The sequence below is a fragment of the Mytilus edulis genome, chromosome 1 (genome assembly GCF_963676685.1).
Source record: "Mytilus edulis chromosome 1, xbMytEdul2.2, whole genome shotgun sequence".
NCBI classification, from domain to species: Eukaryota; Metazoa; Mollusca; class Bivalvia; order Mytilida; family Mytilidae; genus Mytilus; species Mytilus edulis.
The window spans coordinates 68,161,601-68,184,418 of record NC_092344.1 but is presented as its reverse complement, the minus strand read 5'-3'; the positions used below and the strand labels follow the sequence as shown (position 1 = coordinate 68,184,418).

The 22,818-nt window shown below is 31.9% G+C and overlaps 1 protein-coding gene across 1 annotated transcript in view; it reads right to left on the bottom strand.

Annotated features, from left to right (window-relative positions):
- The window catches only part of LOC139487891 (receptor-type tyrosine-protein phosphatase T-like), a 41,758-nt gene extending 20,860 nt beyond the window's left edge, over positions 1–20,898 (bottom strand). Inside the window, exons 1-10 of the mRNA XM_071273083.1 lie at positions 20,790–20,898; positions 20,070–20,138; positions 12,769–12,975; positions 10,126–10,335; positions 5,970–6,167; positions 5,344–5,523; positions 4,079–4,279; positions 3,265–3,402; positions 2,835–2,972; positions 1,030–1,173 (exon numbers count right to left, since the gene is read on the bottom strand). Of these exons, the coding sequence (XP_071129184.1) occupies positions 1,030–1,173; positions 2,835–2,972; positions 3,265–3,402; positions 4,079–4,279; positions 5,344–5,523; positions 5,970–6,167; positions 10,126–10,335; positions 12,769–12,975; positions 20,070–20,130 (1,477 nt within the window). The 5' untranslated portion in view covers positions 20,131–20,138; positions 20,790–20,898. The remainder of the gene's footprint in view (positions 1–1,029; positions 1,174–2,834; positions 2,973–3,264; positions 3,403–4,078; positions 4,280–5,343; positions 5,524–5,969; positions 6,168–10,125; positions 10,336–12,768; positions 12,976–20,069; positions 20,139–20,789) is intronic.
- Positions 20,899–22,818: the final 1,920 nt, after the last annotated feature.

Here is a 22,818-nt window from a genome sequence, read left to right as displayed (position 1 = left end):
TAAATAAAAAAAAATTTACCCGCGAGCCTACTTGAAAGATTTTAAGGATAAAAAAATGCTTTTGAAATAAGGGACTTGCAACTTACGCCATCAAATAGAGAGAAACATTGCATTGCTTGGGTAGTTGTTTTCAATTAAACTTATATAAGTATAATTTTTTTATAAATATTGGTAACAGCAGATAGACACACTATTTATATTTAACGAATGGCCGTATTCTAAACTGAAATTCATGTTTACAACCAAACTTAAAAATTAAACACATTGAGTTTAGTTTGATAATATGTGTAACATACAAATCAATTTATATCGTAAATTTTGAAAACTAGCATTCGAAAAGCCAGACTCACATGTAAAACTGATGTCATACAAGGTAGACGTTTATAAAAGTATAATAAAAAGCTATAAAACAAGGTTTAATTCACATTTTCCGACATAAGAAAACGCCTGTACCAAATCAGAAATATGACAGTTGTATTTCCTTCGTTTCATTTATTAGAGGTTTGATTTTGCCACTCGAACAAACACTTTCCGGTAAGAATTTCTCGTGGTTTAGGTATTTTTGTTATTTTAATTTTTACCATGTAAATAGTAAGTAAAGGTATGTAGTCTTTCGTCATCATTATTACTATTTAAGTGTTATAAGTAAGGCGTATTGTCTTTAACCTCTTCCGCACTAAATAATCTTTGCTTAAAAGTTTGGAATTTGGAAAATAAAACAATCGTCAAAAGAAAAAGAATAGATAGCAATCTTAAGAATTCCAAAATGCAAAAGGTTACAGAATTCGAATGAATCCATCTGCATCGTTTAAATCATTGTGTAGATAATTTCGTCGACAACCTTTTGTTTTTGTTTTTGGAAATTTGAACCTTACAGAGACTTGTTCTCATATAAGGCTAAATCAAAAAAATATTATGTGTATATACAAAAGGTTAAATGATGAATCAAAAATGCCAATAATATTGAAATCGCCTTCCAACAACGTTCAAATTTCTTCTTAATCAAACTTATTGATCTTAAATACATACACTGGTTACAATTTTGGTCGTGCATATATCCTGGTTTACATTTATCCGTCACATTACAAAACCCATCAAAACGGTCACATAGGTCTGATATGCATCCAACACATGACTCGAAACAATTTCTTCCAAAATATCCTGGACTGCATTCTAAAATGTCAATGATTATTTAAACAATGCTCAAAGATGATGATGGTGGTGGTTTTGATAAAACTGCTGCTGCTTAAATGACATATATCATAAAGGTTATATTACCTCTTCAAATCATTGCGGAACAAACTTAATAAATCGGCGTTCGTAGCAAAAAAAATGTTTCTGTTTCTTGTTGTCTAGTTTGACCTTTTGATATTCTTATTAAGCCGACTGTTGAAGTTTGTTGTATTTTTTTAATCCTTATCTTGTTAAACATGATTAAATTATCCAGTGTGTAGATACTGACGAGTTTTACATGTGACATACTTGATATTCCCTCAGGCAAAACATATTTGTTAGAAATAGTTCTTTTATTTGATTTTGTATTTTTTTTCAAACAATTAAATAAGTGGTCACTGTTTATGAAAATTAAAAGTGTAGTTGTCTCATAAACAATACGGGCAAGAAAAACTGTAATATTGCGCAAAAGATGATGCAATTTGAGTGCTCGGTGTTAAAGGGCTAACAATTTACATATACTGAAACACATCAAATCAGACTATAAAAAAATAGTACTATAGCAAATCAACATCAGTCAAATACAATCAATCACGGTTCCAGGTTTTAACTATAGGCGATCCGCAAATGCAACTTCGAATAAATGCGTGTTCAGTCCTTACTTAAAAAAAGGATCTAACCCGTAACGTTAACGGTTGTTATTGGAGTATGTTGCCTTTCTCAGGATATCTGTTTCACTGGGTTTTAACTGTACTAAGCTGATAATGTAAAAGATTTATTTTACAAACTTTACTGTTTGACCATGAAAAATGGCAATAAATATCAAGTTGATTGTATTGATTTCTCAATTCTAAATAAAAATATGTGTTTTGGCGATGAATGTATGGCACCTCGTTGTCTATATATACATGGAAAGTATTTTTGTCTGTTAATGTTTGCAAAAATCTTCTTTTCTGAAACTATTACACCAAAAGTAACCAATGTAAACCTGGCCAAAATCATCATTTATTCTGTTGAACCCACCTGACAACCAAGATGACCGAGATTGTCCTATATTTGGAAAATTTAAAAGTGGCGAAAATGCTCAGCAGGTTGACCTCTACCAATACTCCGTTTATATTTATACTGTCAGGGGGACTTCTTATATGATGTATAGTGTCCTTAAATGACAAATTATATATATTTTTTTTAATTTTGCCTTTTATCTCGAAACATAAAATGGACAACGAGAACCTTCGAGAAAAAAAAATCATCAAGACACGATCTGCCAATATGTGTGATGGTAGAAATTGTCAGTGGACTCCTTATAAGAGCTATTGTCTTTTAACATTCTTTCCAGTATTTGTCTTATTATATGATAAAAAAATTATCAGCAATTAAGGCGAAATCTTCTAGTAAAACTTTTATGATGTAGTTAGTAGAATGTTACTTTGTTTATGATTGCTTGCCCTAAATTGAGGACTTTGATGAACCTAATCTGTGTATTGAGCAAACTCTAAACAAGATAAAGGAAAACTACACAGAAAATAAATCAGCAATACACGATTTATCATGAGTTCTATTATCATCTACATTGTTGGAGAGTGTCCTTTATTGAATATAACATACACATTGGCGAGAGACAAAGGATCATTATAGCCTTTAGTTTATCTTTTTCTTACCTTCCGTGCAGTTATAATCTGTCCATCCTTTGTTACATCCGTGAATGCATTCTCCCATCACATGATCACAAGACGTCATGAAGCAGTGAGGTGAACACTTATTCAAACATTGATTTCCAAACCAACCTTCACTACAAGCTAAACAAAAAATTAAGTGAGTATATTACACGATAATAGTTTATGAAATTTAAAAAAAAAGTTATGGACGTTCTTCGAAGGCTTAAAAGCATAAAAAGAAAACGTAAACTTGTACGGTAAATATGTTTTTTTTCTTACATTTATTTCAACTTTTCTATTTTCTCAACGACAATAACAACGTTCTTATTCTTGTGTTATTTATTGTACGGTTATCAGCATACATTTATTGACTTTTGGACAATTGGTACAATCTAAAAACATTACAAAAGTCTTTTTGCTTAACATATCTTACTTTCGTTGCACCTGTCACCGACCCAACCATCAGAACAACCATATGTACAGTTTCCACCAACTAAGTCACATGATCCTAATTTACAATTTTCTGAACAGTTCATTTTACAGTTATCTCCATATTTTCCTAACGGACAACCTGTTGTTGGAAATAATATTTAATAAGAATGATCATTTATAAGACTACTAACTGTCTGGTTTAAGGTTGTATTTTGTTAAATTCAAGACAACCAGCACTATTGGTTTTCACATAAACTGTACTGTTAAAAAAAACGTGACTGAAATGTTGATAGATAAAAGGAACACAACAATTTACATCATTTCAAAACTTAAATGCATGGATGTTATAAATACTAGTTGATTGATGAATTGATCATTTATCAATCAGCAAAAACTGCGTACTTAAAGTAACCCATATATGTGTTGACCTTTGTTTTTTTTGGTTGTTGTTTTTTTTTTGGGGGGGGGGGAGGGAGGGGGTTCGGAGGTTCGTGTTAATTAATCATTATTGTAATTTGGGGATATTTTATGTTTTCCATACATTCCTCTTGTAAGAATAGTCTTGAAAGTGTTTTGCAGTATACGATAACGCAAATTACTATGATCTTATAAATGTTTTCAAAATTTAGTAAGTGCCTAATTTTCAATTTTATTGATCAAATTTACTTCTTGAGTACTTGTTTCTTATTTTCCTATCGTTGTTATACATGTAACACCCAATGAACTAGTTTCATCAATTAGCTTTCAAGATTTTTGTTTCATATATTGTTGAACGCAATGAAAATTATATTCTTTGTAAATAAGATTACACTTACCACTAATTTCTATTTCACAGACATCTACCTTTGAAGTTCTGTTTATAATTGGTGGTACATATATCACATATCTGCAGACAACTGTTACATAAATATTGTCCATCGGACGTTCACCATTGTATAATTCTGTTCCGTTATTCCAGGAGTCACTAGTATTTGAACAATATACTGAATAGGTCATGTTGGTAACTGGTGAAAACTCTGTTAACAGAATATCAGGAGATCAATGACTAAATTAAAAATTGTTGATTTGATTTCGAGTATTAAAACATTCTAAGTGATACATATGACGTGGATCTGTACTCATACATCCCGTCATTGTGCAATGGCGCTATTGTAAAACTTTGTATTTTTTGTCTTTTATTTTTGCTGGCATGCTTCGTCTGTATGGTTTTTTTGTTGTTGTTCTTGTTTGTTTTAATGTGATTAAGATAGGAGCTTAATGTTGACCGCTGTATACCTATTTTTGACACTTTCATCTATCATGTCTGGATGTTTTAATTTGTTCCCACATTGTTGTCAATATATTGGAATTTGATGCGACTGCAATCTAAAAAACCCAGATGTAATCCATTTACATACGGAAATGCCTTCACCAAGTCAAAGATATGGTAGTTGTTATGCATTCTGATGATGTGTTTTAACTTTTGATTTTGCTAATTGATTAGGGGCTTTTCGTTTTTAATTATTCCCCGGAGCTTAGTATTCTACATTTTACACATGGATATCAAGATCATTGATGAGAATGCATGTACTTATAGTCATTTGGATGTACATGGTTTATTTTTTTTTTACAGAAAATCGCAATTATCAAATCTGTCATTCAGCGAAATTTAACTTGTAAATACATGTAGTTTTTTTACTAAAAAAACAACATCTACATCTGTATATTGAAAACTGGTGTGTAATCTTTCAAATATATGTGTATGTATACGTTATCCCTCTATCATGCAATGCTCTGGCTATTTGTCCGAATTTGGCTATTCGTCACGTCTTAACTTGTTTCTATTTTGAATTATCAAATATTTCAGTCTAAAGCTTCACTAAAGAGACATTATTTGTCGAAATATACGTCTAGTGCAGCAGAAAAAAATCCTACCGCTTATGTGATGACAATCGAATACCTTTTATTAACTGACTGTAACAGTAGAAAACACATTAGGGTCGATTTGTGGATCTAGGTTTCCTGACAATACTTGCTGCGCGTATATACAATACATTTTAAATGGAAATTAAACGTAAGTAATATATCTCCACTAACTTACCACCAAATGTTATATAGATCATGGTTATTATACTAATGTAACCAGTGTCCACCTGGAGATAGGAATTCGATCCAGATGTTATTGAACACATTCCGGTCCGGTTTCCATTGACTGACAGATATGCTGGATGATTTCTATTCGATGGAAGTTGAGTTGCTATTCCATTAGTAGCAAGATTATCTGTTATGTATATGCATTAAATGAATACAAGTGATTCCTTAACAATTATAGTATAAGTGACAAGAACATCTTTAACGGTTTTTTAAGTATATTTTCTACGACGACAACAACAAACTAAATTTTGATAAATAAATTCTAAAAGATTATTGACTTTCATTATATTATATTTAACATGTTTAAGTTGTTTTTTTCCCAGCTCAGCGAAAAAGTACAATTGAAATAATTAATTTAAAGGATAATGATAAAAAAGGTTGTTGGACATACCTTTTTAAAAGGAAACATACTTTTAATGTGCATAACGCATTATACGATAAACTGTTATACCTTTGCCAACATCACTCAAGATACGAACGAAGTAAAACTGATACAGGTTAATTATTATTGAATAAAGTTACTATTTGAATTGTTTACTTATATCTTTGGTTTTATACAAGCAAAGTTCTTACATCTAATGATATTGCAATACTGTCCAACAAGTCCAGCTTCACATCCTTCAATGCATACACTGGTGTTCATATCACTCTTGTCATGGAGGCAACCAGATCCCCAAATACATGAACCATTTCCTGGATAACAGTGATTGGCTATGCAATTAGCAGGACAGACATTTATACAATCAGCTCCCCATGTACCTTTCCAGCATCCTGTGTAAAACATGTATAGAGATCACGTAGAAAGATCATTAAGACACCGGCTTAACTAATACTTAGATAGACTATGTTGCCGAAACATTATTTTTAACGTATGTAAACAGTTTTTCAGTTTTGTACTGTGGTCGTTTCATTTTTTGATATACGCAATGATATACATATAACTGTTTAAAAAGCCTGATTTTTTAAATACTAGGACTGTTCTATCTCTGTAATAGATTACCTTAGCTGTATTTTTGCAATTGTTGGAAAAATTAAAAAAAATAATGAGGATTACTTACATGTTTCGAGAAATTAATTTATTGATTTGAAAACTTGGCCACTGTTTCACAAACTAAAATATTATATTGAACAAAATAATCAATATCACCGAGCTCTAGTTTCTATAATTTGTGATTTATTCGATACCAAATCTGTCTGTGTGTGCAATAACAATATATGGTTATTGCAAAACTTGGTTTTAGTTTTGATTGACTTTTAACTGATAAAAATATTGTTCATAATAACTTTTTCTAGCATGAAGAAAAAGGAGTATATGATACAAAAAAACACAACATTATAACATCTTATTTTCAAAGATAAATTCTTGCTTTTTTTCTAAAAATTATGAACTTTGTTCTACTTCCAAATCAATCAGATATTACAATACGAATAATGCAGTAACTTTATATGACAACCGTTCATTTCAGACCGGAGGTCTGCAATCATAGTCAAAATTGTTCATTAAAGTTAAGAGTTACTATATAATCTAGTAAAATCAGTAAGAAATTTCTCTAGAAAAAAAGCTAGGTTACAGTTCGCGTGGCAACCAAATCTATGAATGTCCTTGTATATTTTGGGGGAATTTAGCATTAAAAAAGTTGTTTGAAATAAATCTATAAACAAACGAGATTTTTTTATTCTAATAAGTTAACAATTTTAGAAAATATGGCACTTAACATAGAAAATATCAATGTCATTCAAAGGTATGAAAAAACATGTTTTGGCTTGTTATGGTCACAACAGTAGGAGCACGTTATTTTTCATTGTATGTGTTCTAGGCCGTTCACTTGATACATTACATAACGTTTTCAATATCGTAAACGAACTAAAATATGAAGCGGAATTACGATCCTAACATGCATGGCAGTTATATTCAGAAAAGACAAACGTATCTACAGTACTATCGATACATTCTTATTTAATGTACGTATCTTTGTGAACTTTAAACTATTGTCTGGTCGGTTATAAGTGGGAATTTTCGACAGTTGAAAAAACAATTATCAAATTATTTTTTTTAATAACTCGGTTTTTTTTAAGGTTTACATTTGGGTTTTTTTAACATATTTACTCTGTGTTAGAACTCATAAGAAAGTCATTTTGCATGAACAATATATTATTTCCAATTTTTTTGGTCCTGTAAAAAGTTAATGTTATTATAAAAAAACGAAGTCAAAATATGCAAAAAAAGCGTTATTTTGAGTCGAGATAATGAATCATATCTGTTTATTTGTAGGTTTTTCAAAAAGAAAACAGACAACTCAAACACGCCTGTGAATATAAGGTGTGCCGGGCTTTCTTTTAAAATGAGAGTATTGCTTAATTTTTGGATTTCTTTTTTTCTAAAAAGAAACCAGAAGAAATACATGTTAAGGCTGTCGATGAAACGTTTTATGCGGAGTTTAGGCTGATGCACGAACGACATTCCCACTGAATTGCACATACCATAACCGACTGGGATTTGTGTGTGTCTTTAACAAAATATTAATGAGTTCCTCGATGCTCCATGATATAAACTAAGTACTAAACATGTACATGTTTATAGAAGATGAAGATAATCCTAAATAAGTCACCTACATTTAACTTTGGGATACAAAAAAAAACAGATGTAATCAATTCAAATATATTGAAAACTTGATGAATAAAATGTTAATGTTGTTAAAAAATATTAAATACACTGAAACCATCCTTTCCATTTTACCGTCTCTAATGAATACTGATTCCTCTTTTTTCCCATTTCAACAAGATATCAGTGTGTACCTTTCCATGTCGCAAAATATTAATCACGTTTTACCTTTGTCTTAAAATTGGACACCTAGAGGTCGGTCATTTAACAACGTATCAGCCGTATTATATACGTTGACTTATCATATACTTAGACTAAATAACACATAAATTTTACCGTATGATAATAGCATTAAATTGACGTAAATTTCATATTTTTCGAATTGGTGCTTAGCGGGCTGATATGAAAAGTTTATCACATGCTTCGATTGTTATCACATGCCTTTCCGTAACGTTATCACATGGCATTCCGGTAATACTCGGCCAATTCCGGAAAATACACCTCAATGCTACGTTTTCAGTGAAAAACATTACAAAGTAGTGTACAAAACAATTATTTTAATACTGGAAAGTATATTGTTTAAAATAATAAAAAAATAAAAATAAAAACAAACAAACAAATTATTTAATGCATTTTTTAAGTTTTTCTGAAACATAATTTAGAAAGTTTCTTTAAAAAGTTGACTTTTCCAAACAATAATCATAAGGTATATTGTTGAATTATTTTTTTGCCGATTCGTCCATATTAAAATGGTTTCTTTCTCTCTCTCTGAGGCATATGATAGAAAGGTTTCATATTTAATAAATCAAATTTTGGGCCCGACGGCCGTGAACTTTTTTACTCTTTAAACTTCGGGAACCACGTAAAAGGATCAATACATGAATGTGTTATTTTTCTCTACTGTTGAAGCATATGATAAAAAGATCATAACATGTCATTTTTCATATCGTATGTATTATCAGCCCTCGGTCAATATCAGCCCTCGAGCCGTGCGGCTCTTGGGCTGATATTGAACCTAGGGCTGATAATACATGCGATATGAAAAATGCCATGTAATAATCTGATAGTATACGCATCTGCATAGATGCCAACAAATATTATGTGATCCCGAGCTGAAGACTTTTAGAAGTTGTGCTTCATTTTTTTTAATCTAATTGGATCCTATTAAAATTAATACAATTTGATGGTCTTTTGCAAAAAATGAGGTATAACATCGACTTAAAGGAAGGCAGTGACACGAAACTCTTACACGATTCTTTTATAAAACACGTAAAATATTGCAAAATCTTGACCGAATAAACACAAAAAATTCAAATGTACTACTTATATACATGCAAGGAACTATAACTATTGTTCATTTGCGATTTTGTCATAAATAAGTGATAGATACATAAATTGTCTTCACCGGATTCACGCCTATCATGCCTGCTAACTGTACTAACTACTCGGAATATCTTTTAAAGTAAGTTACATGTTCCACAAAAACTCGATCTTTCTTAACTGTTTTCAAGTGAATTTCACGTGCAGCTATCACTAGCTATTAGTAATATGAAATCTGTTCAATAGAAATTTACGTATAAGCTTAATTTACCTGGTAGGGATATAGTTTAGAAGGAATAAAAATCAATACATGTATATTTTTTGGGAAAATAAATATTTGGACACCATTTACAACGAAACAGGAGAAAACCAGATAAGCCATGATTATTTGTCCTGTTTCTAAAGCCCGTAAAGATGAAATGTATACTAGAACATTCCGCATCGTGAATATTCTGCATATCGATATCTTTGAATTAATTTTTTTTCAACAAATCTTCTTTGAAAGTTGCATTATTGAAAGTATATACAAATAAAGTTCGGGATCAATACTATTTTTTGTTATATCTGCAGATGCGTATACGTCAACGTATATGATACGGTTAATGCGTATCTAAATGACCGACCTCTACTAGTAACATATACTGACTGGAATGTCTACCCATAGGCTTTATAAGGCAAACAGTTATATGCAGAGTTATTATTTACGATTTTATTTCATTGAAAATTGATCAATTGCTATGTGAAATTTAAACTGATAATGATTAAGAAAACTATGAAAAAAACAAGCATATAACTGCAAATACCAACCGTATATTGCTATATAGCACAGTTGTATTATTGCTGAAGAGCTTGATCTATTGTTGAATATATAAACACTATTGGTGAGCGTATTACAGTTAATATTCTGGGTAATGTTTGGTAACCCTGCTGTCGTATCTCTGTAGCATAACGATTTATCAACCGCATCAATCGTTCCATTGGACAAATACAGGCTAAAACCATCCATTCTTTGTTTTGCTTTGTAAAATATTATAATTAAATATATCATGTACATATATATAGTTCTGATAATATTGATTAATGAGATGGTATAGTGCTCTATATTGAATACATTTGGCATTGATAAAGAGAATAGTAAGTGATAGTAAGTAAACATAGACTGATTTCTTTGTGATTATTACATTGTACATGGTACTAATCATAAACAAATACTACATTGAATATATCAGTGAAAACAATACAATATTTTACTTTACGCACACACCATTAAATATTTGCTGAACGACAAAATCGTTTGATATTTCTAATTTTTTTCTTGCCATATTTTTGTTTACACCGTTGGTACATGACCTTATACTATATATGATATATTGGGATATTAAATTCCAAATAGGGGGAGATCGAAGCTCAAATCGTATTTCGGAATTTTTTAACCCGTATATATCTAAATAGGTCACTAGTTTCCTGTGTACCGAATTTATTTAATGACCATCTTTACATATAGCATTTTAACAGTGGTAAAGTGTTGTACATACTAAAATTGAGAATGGAAATGGGGAATGTGTCAAAGAGACAACAACCCGACCAAATAAAAAACAACAGCAGAGGGTCACCAACAGGTCTTCAATGTAGCGAGAAATTCCCGCACCCGGAGGCGTCCTTCAGCTAGCCCCTAAACAAATATATACTAGTCCAGTGATTATGAACGCCATACTAATTTCCAAATTGTACACAAGAAACTAAAATTAAAATAATACAAGACTAACAAAGGCCAGAGGCTCCTGACTTGGGACAGGCGCAAAAATGCGGCGGGGTTAAACATGTTTGTGAGATCTCAACCCTCCCCCTATACCTCTAACCAATGTAGTAAAGTAAACGCATAACAATACGCACATTAAAATTCAGTTCAAGAGAAATCCGAGTCCGATTGTCAGAAGATGTAACCAAAGAAAATAAACAAAATGACAATAATACATAAATAACAACAGACTACTAGCAGTTAACTGACATGCCAGCTCCAGACTTCAATTAAACTGACTAAAAGATTATGATTTCATCATATGAACATCAGGCACAATCCTTCCCGTTAGGGGTTTAGTATCATACCATCATAACATATATGAGAAGAACATAACCCGTGTCATGCCAACAACTGTTTTTAAAAAAATAATGTGTTTAGTTCCGATGCAAAGACCTTATCAGTGACTCAATATTAACGCCAAAATATGCAATCTTTAATGACTTGACAACAGTATCGTAATTATATCCCTTCTTAATAAGTCTATTCAAAGGTTTTGTAAGTTCTGACACCTTTGTGCTTTATAAAGAATATTACCATAAAAAATTGGATGTGAAATACCTGAACGTATTAGAAGTCTGCATGTTGCATGTGTTGAGCTATATTTACGAATGTTTTCTGCATATATTTCAATCGTTCATCGTCAATTTCATCATCTGTTGAAAACATCCGGCTTTTCCTTCAACACCATGTTGTTTTCTCAACATGCTCAAAGGGACATAACAGATCTAGTCGTTTATTGAAATAAACCACTTTTCCGTCGTTTTCGTTTTTTTACAATGAAATTGTATGTTTTCCTTCAACTTATGAAATTCAATATTCCTTTGGTATGTTTTAAAATTCTAGACGGACGCAAAAATGTCCTCCTCTTCATCACTGTTTAAACGCAGCCTGAAAATGTTCACGCTATTTCCATTGTTTTTACTTTATAAAAAAAGTTGCCTTTTAAAGATAATGGGGTTAATTTCACATTTCTCAGAAAACGCAATAAAACATGATATACAATAAAAGTCATAATTCCAAGTTAATCTTTTTCAAAGTCAAAATCCATTCCAAACTGATATTTTCAGTTCCAAGTTAAAATTTGTCAGTCCATAGATAAAATTTTACAGTTCGAATTTGATATCAATATTTGTTAGTTCCCTGACATTTAAATTATAAGTCGTGGCTTTAATATGAACTGTTAACATCCCTCGATCCCTTTGACAAATAAAATTTATAACGTGGAGTGAAAGGGTGATGTGTACTCCAACTGCAACCCTAAGCTTTACATCTGACAAGCAAACGCGACAAAAGTAATGTTATCAATCTTTTTTTTTCTAGCCGTTTCAGAACTTGTCACAAAAACTAAATAAACTGATTTCATTCTTAAATTCCACGATATAAACATATTGACACAGCTCAAATCACTACTCTCAAGGCAAAATAATTGGCGAAGAAATATGTGTATTCGCTCTTGTGTCGTGAATCCAATAATATTCTTATCCAGTATTGTTTCCTTTTGATAAAACTGTTAAAATGCCTTAAAAACACCCAACATGCTGAACATACTGGAAAATTAGACACGGATAGTTTAACTCTGGGATTGATTGCCTTCATCAATCTCAATTCATTCACAGTAAATTAATGTTTTAAAAAGTACTGATACTAACCAGTATTATGATAGTATATCTCAATATTTGTCACGTAAGCAAGTTGAAGGAGTTTCACACCCCACCATGCCGTAAGCTTGTTTATATCTGTGTATGTACATTCGTAATAATTGTAGACATCTGCAGGGCCGCCTTTAATAGCCAAGTTTGCATAATATGTTCCATATGTTGAACTCTGTGTCGCCTGTCCTTCTGAAGCCATATTTTCTGGAATTAATTTTATTGTCATTTTAATTTGTATTTTGTATACCGTATATTCATGATCATATGCGATGAAATATTTTGTGACAACATTCATAGTGAAACACTCTGTCAAGAAATTAACTGATGTGATGGTATAACATCGCACTCAAATGTTATTTTGTGTATCCTTAGTCTTTGTTTTAGGAAAACAGTTTTTTGGCAACCCAATTGTTCATGTGTATTCAACATTATCATGAGATTAATGTTTGTCATTAGCATTGAATAGCCCTTGGTTGAACCAAACGGTCATTCATCTCTTCACTTACTGTAAGTAATCAAGAGTTGATGTGAAAACCTTCTCGTTGATTACCGATCTGCTCTATATATTATTTTCCAAAATAATGTATCTATCATGTGGTTGTCTATATGTATACATTGTTTATTTACGTTGCAGTTAGGCTGTGGTACAATGTCTTACATTATTTCGAATATTGAAATGTACATTATGAAGCAAGGTGGTTCAATATAAATTGCATACGAGGTCCTATATGCATACAGTTACAGTGGAGATCACTTCTAACCTCTCATTTGAACTGTCAGAATAATTTGTCATAGAACTGTTCTAACCTGTCCTAGAACAATTCTACCTAGAACAGTTCTACCCTAGAACTGTTCTTAGTAGAACTGTCAGAATCAGTTCTAAGTAGAACTGACTAAATCAGTTTTAGGTAGATCTGTCAGGATCAGTTCTATGGTAGAACTGTCTATAACTGTTCTAGTTCTAACCGTAAACCGTAGAACTGTCAGCAGAACTGACTAAATCAGTCAGGACTGTAGAACAGTTCTAAATGACGTCACTGCAGTAAGGCACTTTAGAATTTAGAAGAAAAAAATCACTTCCAATTACTTTGCTATGTAAAAGCAGATTTTCTATATTTTTTACTGATCAAATGTTACATGTACAAATATTGAAGTGGATAGAAGGTTATCCAACTCATCGGAGAAATATTTTTATAAGATTGCATATGAAACATCATTGTTTACGTTTCCTCGTTCCCCGTTTTTAACGGTCTCTTCCTAAATATAACTCTGCATTTAATTCATGGAATTTTAATCGTAATTTACCTTGTTTGCCTTGGATTTACATTCATGATTTAAGTTTCTGTTTTGACAAATGTTCAAACGAAAATTGTGCAGTGGATGAATTATGGGATATAAATGAAAAAAGGGTATAACGTAAAAAAACTATATGCATTTGCACCATCTCGTCAATGTTAGCCAGACTTATCCATAACGATTATAAAGGATATCTGGGAGTCTGGAACGTCAGAAAATATACTCGATCTGAACATGAATGAAACATTTGCCCCTGGACGTTCGGCTACAAACAAAATCATGCATTTTTCTTTGCCTTCTTCTATTAACAGTATACTTTCCCATGAAGAAAACTTCCCATACATGTACTTTTTATTTTAAAATAAAGTATATGAATCAGTCATGTGAGTGTTTGATGATGCCGTTAAATAGTTTTGTTTTAAAAAAAAAAACCATCACAAACTATTGACTTAAAAATTCACTTTAGTGACGGTTCATTATTATGGATACAGAGATTTTTGCTATGTGATAACGAGCCATCCTGACTCCCGGAATGACAAATGTAAAACAATTCAAACAATGATGCCCCCCCCCCCCCCATAATAATAATGGCCTAATTTATGTACAAAAAAATGAAAGAAAAACAAATAATTTATGTAACACATCAACAAAAGAAAATCACTGAATAACAGGCTCCTGACTTTGAACAGGCACATAAATGCAGAATACGGCGGGGTTAAACATGTTCTCTTAACAAAAGAAACTAAGCAAAATGACAATGGAACATATAATGGTAAAGAACTACTAGCAGTTAAAGACATGCAAGCTCCAGACCTTAAATATTTTATACATGATCAAGGTGATGTCTTCCATTGATAAACGGTGATAATGTCTGAAGAGAATGTGCAACCTAGTATATATTATGGTATATACATATGCTGATAAATCTTTACGTTTTAACTTTTAATTGCAAAAAACGGAAATCTCTTATTTTTGAACTTAGTTTGTAGTTGCTTTTTAATACCTATCCTTTAGACTATATATAGCTATCTATAATGACAAACTATTTACATGTTACAAATCATTGTTATCATAGTTTATGTATGTATGTGTCTGTCCCAAGTTAGGAGCCTGTAATTCAGTGATTGTCGTTGGTTTATGTGTTACATATTTGTTTTCCGTTCATTGTTGTGCATAATTCTAATATGACGTGCTTCTTTCGCTTTGACAGTTGTGAATAAACCCATACACTAAATCCAATAAAATTCGTTTGCACATGCGTTTATTGACGACTGCTGAATAATGAATTTAAGCACATTGACATGCATTTAACATATTTTAAAAATTTAAAACACTTCCAAAGTCTTAAATGATGCACATATTTTTACTAACTCATTTATCGTGACTGTAATGTGTTGCAATTAGAAATTGACATGTTTGACCAAGATACGACAACCATTCATGCTCGTTCTTCAAAACTCATCCCTCTGAAAAATCACAATGCCTGTCGTTTTCTTGTTTACAAACAAAAACGGGAGATTCACGGAAGAGCCTATACAAACACTCTACACTTGTACACATCAGACATAGAAATTACCCTAATTGTCCCACTATCGCTCGGACAAAAATAATCACCAATATAATGTTATTTGTCTCGTTTGAATTGTTTTAGATTGTCTTTTCGGACCCGTTTATAGCTTACTATGCGGTATGGGCTTTGCTCATTATTGAAGACCGTAAGGTGACCTATAGTTGTTAATTGCTGTGCCATGTTTGTCTCTTGTGGAAAGTTGTCTCATTGGCAATCATACCACATCTTCTTTTTTTATATTTAGATCCGAAGATCTTAAAAACAGGATACTAAAGAATCAAAGTGAAAACTAATGACTCACTATTTCATATGATGCCGAAAGATGACTCCGAACTGCAAAATTTAAATACATTTTTGCAAAGTATAAGCAATTACAATGTATCCAAACCCTGCCTGGGAGCGATTCGTGAATATTTTTTTATAAGTCTTACTGTAAAATTTACAAATGCTTTCAAATCATTAACAGCTGCCACTGCATTTTATGTGTTGCCTTCTTTCTGTCAATTCATTTGATCATCTTACCATGTAAAGAAAAAAACGTATAGCAAAACACTGCTTTATACCAATACACATACTTACACAAACCACTACCATCTTTTCATTCTGGAGTCGAGAGCTTTTTGAAATTGCATATTTTACAATTATAATAGTGAGTAGATTTACAAAACAAAACTTTGCTATTGAGATCCGGTTTACTAACAACTGTGATTCAAGAAGTCAACCACCAATATACCAATTGAAAGATTACTCGAGTTGTAAATATGTGTTAAATTGGATAATCTGTAAAAAGAAAAAGTATATGCTATGGAACAAAGTGCTTGGGGGAAGTCCCTCACTCTAACTTGCATAGTATATACCTTTTTAATGACTAACCTAGACGTAGATTTTACTAAAATATTCATATCATTTACTTTGATGTTTTACTACATATTTCACTAGACATAAGTATTTAACACGCTTGGTGACCAATGAGTAGCTATAACACAGAGTCTAGACATGTCTGTACCAAGTCAGAAATATGACAGTTCTAGTCGTTCTGTTGGTATTTGTTCTTTTAAATTTCTCATTTTTTGGGACTTGCCCTTTTGAATTTACCGTTCGAGTTGCTGTCACATTTGGTTGAAACATTATGATCACCCCGTGCACACGTCATGCAAGTTATCAAATACTTTAAGTCTGCTTATGACATTCATTCCATGGATCTTCTAGATCTTACTTTACCTTTTATATTTGACATTTATTATATCCTTCCAATCATTTTGATTTTCCTGGTTATGTTGTTTTCAGAAAATGCTTTTTATTCCACGCTCGTACATTTAAACATTATTTTTCCCTTCTTTTTTTTGGCCCAAATTAAAAAAAAATTTGGACATTTTAGATTGTAACGAATCAGTTCAATTTCAAGCAACCATTAATGACGCCTTTCTCCACAAAAGTATGCATTATTCAATCAAGTAAATATTTAAAAAGGTGCATACGACTCAAGAATTTCACTTTACTAAGGGACTTTTAAGTAAAATGTAAGTTCGACTGAAGGAATACTAAATTCAATTTGTGTTATACATACGGACCGTATTCCTCCTTGAGTAAGTTTAATGATTCAAGCCAATAATTTCATTAAAAACTACACTAAAGACCGTCTTTAAGCTTTTGACTATTGATTCATGTTTAAAACACCAGTTTAAAATTAAGATGACTAACAATTATAAAAGAACTGTTTATACATGTATGAATTTCGATCAGTTAAAGTATATGCTGAGTGTTTATTTTGCATGAAATCATACTTGTATATTATAATGCAAATTTGACAAAGACGCTATATGATGATCTTTACACTAAACTTGTTTTTTTTTATATCATGGTAGATTGATTAAGTACATAAGCTGACGATGACGAACGATTGTTTAACGTCCAACAGCAGATCACATGCATATTCAGGACGAGATCATGATTTTTAATTATAATGAGATTTGGATAATATTTCTTTTGTGGACTAGAACTATTTTTCAGTTTTATGTATAATCTGGTCATTGTTTGAACCAACGACTTTAAAAGCTTCCACGAGATCATCGACGTTATAGATTAAGTAGGTAAGACTTTGTTATGTTTATACTTGGTTCACATGTACGTTAAACGTTTCGTCATGTGAAGTTGGGTGTCTATTTATTTGAACCATCATACATTTATTTTAGTAGCCGATTGGAGTTTGCCTCCGGGAGGGCGATTTGCTCGCTGCGTTGAAGACCAATTAGTGGCTTTTTACTGTTTATTGTTTTTGGTCGGATTTTTGTCACTTTGACATATTCCATATAAGCAATTCATTTATATAACTAAACTAGTTGAGGTTGAAAAAATAGCTGAAGACCTCAAGTTTCAAATATGTACAAGATGACTTATAATATTGATCAAATTTATCTTAAGATTAGTTTAAATGTAATGAAAGGTTAAGAAATACAGATTAAAAAATACGAAATGCAAATGCTTTTTATCTATGGCCGCAAGAACAACATTGTTTAAACTGCAGCTACGTGTCTCTCCTCATCAGCGAAACCTGAATCTCGCAAATTGTTGCACCACAGTGCATCCCTTCCCTTTTTTAAACATTATTAAAGCAAATGCAATACTAAATCTATTTTTATTACTGTGGATCCGTGTCAGATCAAATATATCATGAAAGAACACGAATAAACTGTATCGTGCAATAAAACACAATAACAGAAACGTAATAAAGTACCACAGAGTGTTTTTGGAGATATTTAATTGACTGAACATTACATGTATGTATTGAAATACAAAACATACACTGATCAAGTCTTTCAGTCGGATTTAAATATACAAGTAAGAATATATGGTAAATTGCTACTGAGAGAACTCCCCACCAGAGACAAAATGACTTAGAAGTAAAAATCTTTAGTCACAGTATTTTATTTTAACAATTCAACAGACTTTACAAAAGAAATTTCAATTTAAAGTTTTGCAACTTTATAATGCGTAACAGTCGATTTAAATCTACAATATTATACCTTTATTCAATTTTATCTGTCACTTTCTGTAGTTTTTCTAAACACTTTCCTCTTTCCTTATGATCTTACTTTTTATGTATATAAAATCAAATCAAAACATCCGATAGGGATCTTTATGGTAAAGTTTATGGTTCACACACTCAGGTACAATGTATTTGTTCATACATATTCGCCTACCTTTCATGTAAAATTAAATAGTTTTTTATTCAATTTTACTTGTATCTAAACTTAGTGAAAAGGGTTTGTATAAAAACGCAATTTTTGTTTCTTATTGCGTTTTTGTATTCCTTGTTTACTACTTTGCTGGGTTTTTCCTAGATATTTATCTATAAACTATGATAACACTACAAATACACATTTGGATATTTACAAACACAAAAAAGATCATAGTATGTGTTCTAAAAAGTATTAATTTCCCTGAAACTACATTTTGTAGATTATATTGCAGAAAGGATCCTCTTCTTAAAAGTAAGATGTAAATGTCCATTGTTAAATGCAAAACAATTACTTGAAAATGTAGTTGTTGACAGTTTTTTAATCTGTTTACATTTGTCTTGTTGGCAACTATACAACATCCTTTGAAACATATTTCGTCTGTACATCACATGATTATGGGTTCACCTTCATGTTGCAAATTGCAGTCTAAAGGTACAGTCAGATCTAACCAGGACCATCAAATTTAAAGAATGAAAAATATATATTTTTTTTAGGTAACTCCATTAATAACACATAGCTTCGCGTCGTTTGCATATCTCGGGGTAAATGTCTGCTCTATGCCCGACCTCTTAACTATATTTGTTATTCTGGTTTTCTATCTATACAATTTCATTTTCAAAGATATAGTTGTGCATAATAGCTCCCCATATTTGATAAAGTGCATGATGAATCAAGCTCTGCGTGAAGGATAATAGAACATTTGCAATTATATCCCTTGTATTAACTATATTTTGACATATAGAATAATTAAATTGAACGGAGTTTGAATTGTTTATTCAAGGTATACTACAAAACAAAATGCGAAGTGCTCTAATTCGACAAGTGCATGTACATGTTTGTACACCTTTCATCAGTTTGAATATAAAAATTGTTTATAAAAGTGATACACATAAGACACAGTATGCAGTCGCAGATCTAGAACTTTTTTTAAAGGGGGAGTCTCAATGATGTCAACCAAAATGTCCCCCAAAAAAGGGGAATCAGGATGCTCTAGCATCTAGTCTTTAAAAATATTTTGAGTATTCTATAAAAGATAATAATGCTTACATGCATATATTTTACATAAAAAAAATGTATATGTGTTTATGATTTTTCATCAAATCGATATTTTCCATTTGGCTTCCTAATTATACCAGCTATATGATAAAAGCTTTATTTAAGATGGAGGATGTTATACTTCCTCATATGCTTACTTTGTGCTGCAACCAATAGAGATGAAATCTTGACAATAAATAAGATGACATGTATGTGCATGGCTATATCTGAAATTAACATAAGTTTTTTAAAAACAATATGCATTTATTTAGGCATAATTGAAGCTAAAAGATATCAAGCGTTAACATTTCATTTGAAGTAAGCAGTTTCATAGTACGGAACTTTTTAAGCAACAACGGGAACTCGAGTAAGACAACAATGAATTTAATTAACAGTTCCTGACGACTTCGGAGTAGATTCATAAGCAGCGAGAAGCGATCAAACTGCTCATCATTGGCTTTCTCATAGCAGCTGCATCGGTTTGAATACGGAACTTCGTTGATGTAAAAAATGTTATCCCTGGCTAGATTACCTTAATACACAAATATATAATGCACATGTAGGTAATATTAAATAATAATAACCATGAAACCCAATCATACATTTATCTATGAGTCACCTAAATACGTGTTATATTAAGCATAGTTGTATAACCGCCGAATTGATGTAAACGAATTATTTTTTACTTCTTTATGTTGCTCTTACCTGACCGAGTACCAAGTTGTCCTACCACACAATAGGTAACGCGACAAAACATGAATTCTGCAGTCAAAAGTTGTTATTATAAAAACTGTATAAAACCGATATATTCAATATATGAAATGGTATACTTGCATGATATGATTCATTTTTTCAAGACGTAGTATTATTAAACTTACCCTTCTATATGAAGCTTGTTAAAGTTAATCTAGGGGTAAATGTTACTCGTTGTATATCTAGGAGGAAGTCAAGTTGTCTTTTAAATTGAATTTAAAATAATTGTTTTACATTACCAAACAGGAAAGTTGATTTTAATCTACCTTGAAGTAAAAATTGAGGATGTGGTGTATGTACATTTGCTAAATGTACCATTAAAAGCGATGAATCATAAGACGTGGTATATACGACAAGACTTATTACTTTTTTATTTACCTGTTATCGCAACATAAGATACCCCGGGAGAGTCTCTGTATAAATAAAACTTATATTATCAAATTTGTAAAGGAAACATGCAATTATTTTACAATCTTACAATGCAAGTGTATCTGTAAAAACTGTTGATGCAGATCAATAAAAAAAATGAAAAGAAAACTGATATGAAAACGAATGCATATAACAAATAGTAAACATAAATGTTGGGAACCGAGAAAATTAAAGCAACTATACACATAGAAAAATTTAAACACCCCCTGATATATTGCATTATAAATTTTTTTAACAAAAATGTAAATTTAAATATCAATATTGATTTTAATAAGACCAATCTTCCTTTATAAAGATGTGACCATACAGGTGTGACCAGTCATTCAGATATCGACGTGAATCATGCCTCCAATGCAAATTACAAAATGCAGTTTCCACGCTTTTCAAATTTGAGTAGTGAAGGCCGGCGATTTGAATCTTTTATTCACACTCTATGAAAAAGGTACAATGACGAATATCGGCGGCTCGAAGATGGTAGATAATCGGTATGTGGTCATCAGGATTATTTTATGGAGCTATTGGATATCAGATGGGCTACCACTATACTGTAGTCAGCAAGCTAGACACATCCAAATAAATAACGTGAAAGACTTGCAAAGATCTGGTAGACCACTGGTGACATCGCAGCGTGAAGACAAGGCACTGCAACGCCATTCGCTACAAGCCCTGTTCTTCAAAGACAATGGATACATCACCGACAGCTATCAACCAGAACTTTGAGGAACCGGTTGAAATCAGCAGGACTGAAGTCAAGGAGGGTAACAAAAGTCCCATGTTAACGGACCAACATCAACAACTGCTTTTGGCATAGTGCTTAGCTGTCTTTGTTAGAAACTGAGGAACTGGATTCATCGGTCAAACGAGAGCCGGTCTTTTTTGTGGTTACAGATGGACGATTGAGAGTTTGGATACATAAAAATACAGCATATACTCAAGCAAAATCCAAGCAAATCCTCCTTTTCTGTGGTGGCTGTGTGATGGTATGGGGGTGCATCTCTCATGACTTCAAATTGGACTTGGTGACTATACGAGGAAACCTGAATGGTGATCAATACATCAGAGAAGTTCTTTAGTCAGTAGTTCTTTCTCATTTTGTTACCACCCATTAGCTGCTTGACCTGTGTTTATTGATGACATTGCTAGGCCGCGTCGTGTAAGGGCGTTTACCGTATTATTTCTAGGCGAAGCAGTAACTGATCTTCCATGAACTCGGATTTGAGCCAAAACACATGTACACAATTTACCTCAGTTGGAAGCAGCAATAATTAACCGGGAATGGCGGCAAGTACCACAGCAGGAAATCCGATGACTAACTGGAGGGATAAGACGCAGTGTTGAGGCCTGCATCCAATTACATGGTGGTTTCACTCCATATTGAATATGGAACTATCGATATTGTTAACATACTTGGAATAGACGTTCTATAAGTGAAATGACATACGTATCATGCAAAACGAAAACAGAAGGTCCATACAAAAATGGACATGTCTTAATTTTTAAATATGCTTGTGGTTTTGAGAAAATCTATTCATTAAATTATCAATTTGCATGCAATTTGTTGTGTATTTCTTAAAACTAATAATATGTCCTAGCAGTCTGAATTTCTATTTTTGCCATTATTTGTTCCGGATCACATGAATCCAGGCAACAGTAGTATACCGCTGTTCGAAACTCATAAATCGTTAGAAAAAATCAAATCCGGTTTTCAAACTAAAACTAAGGGAC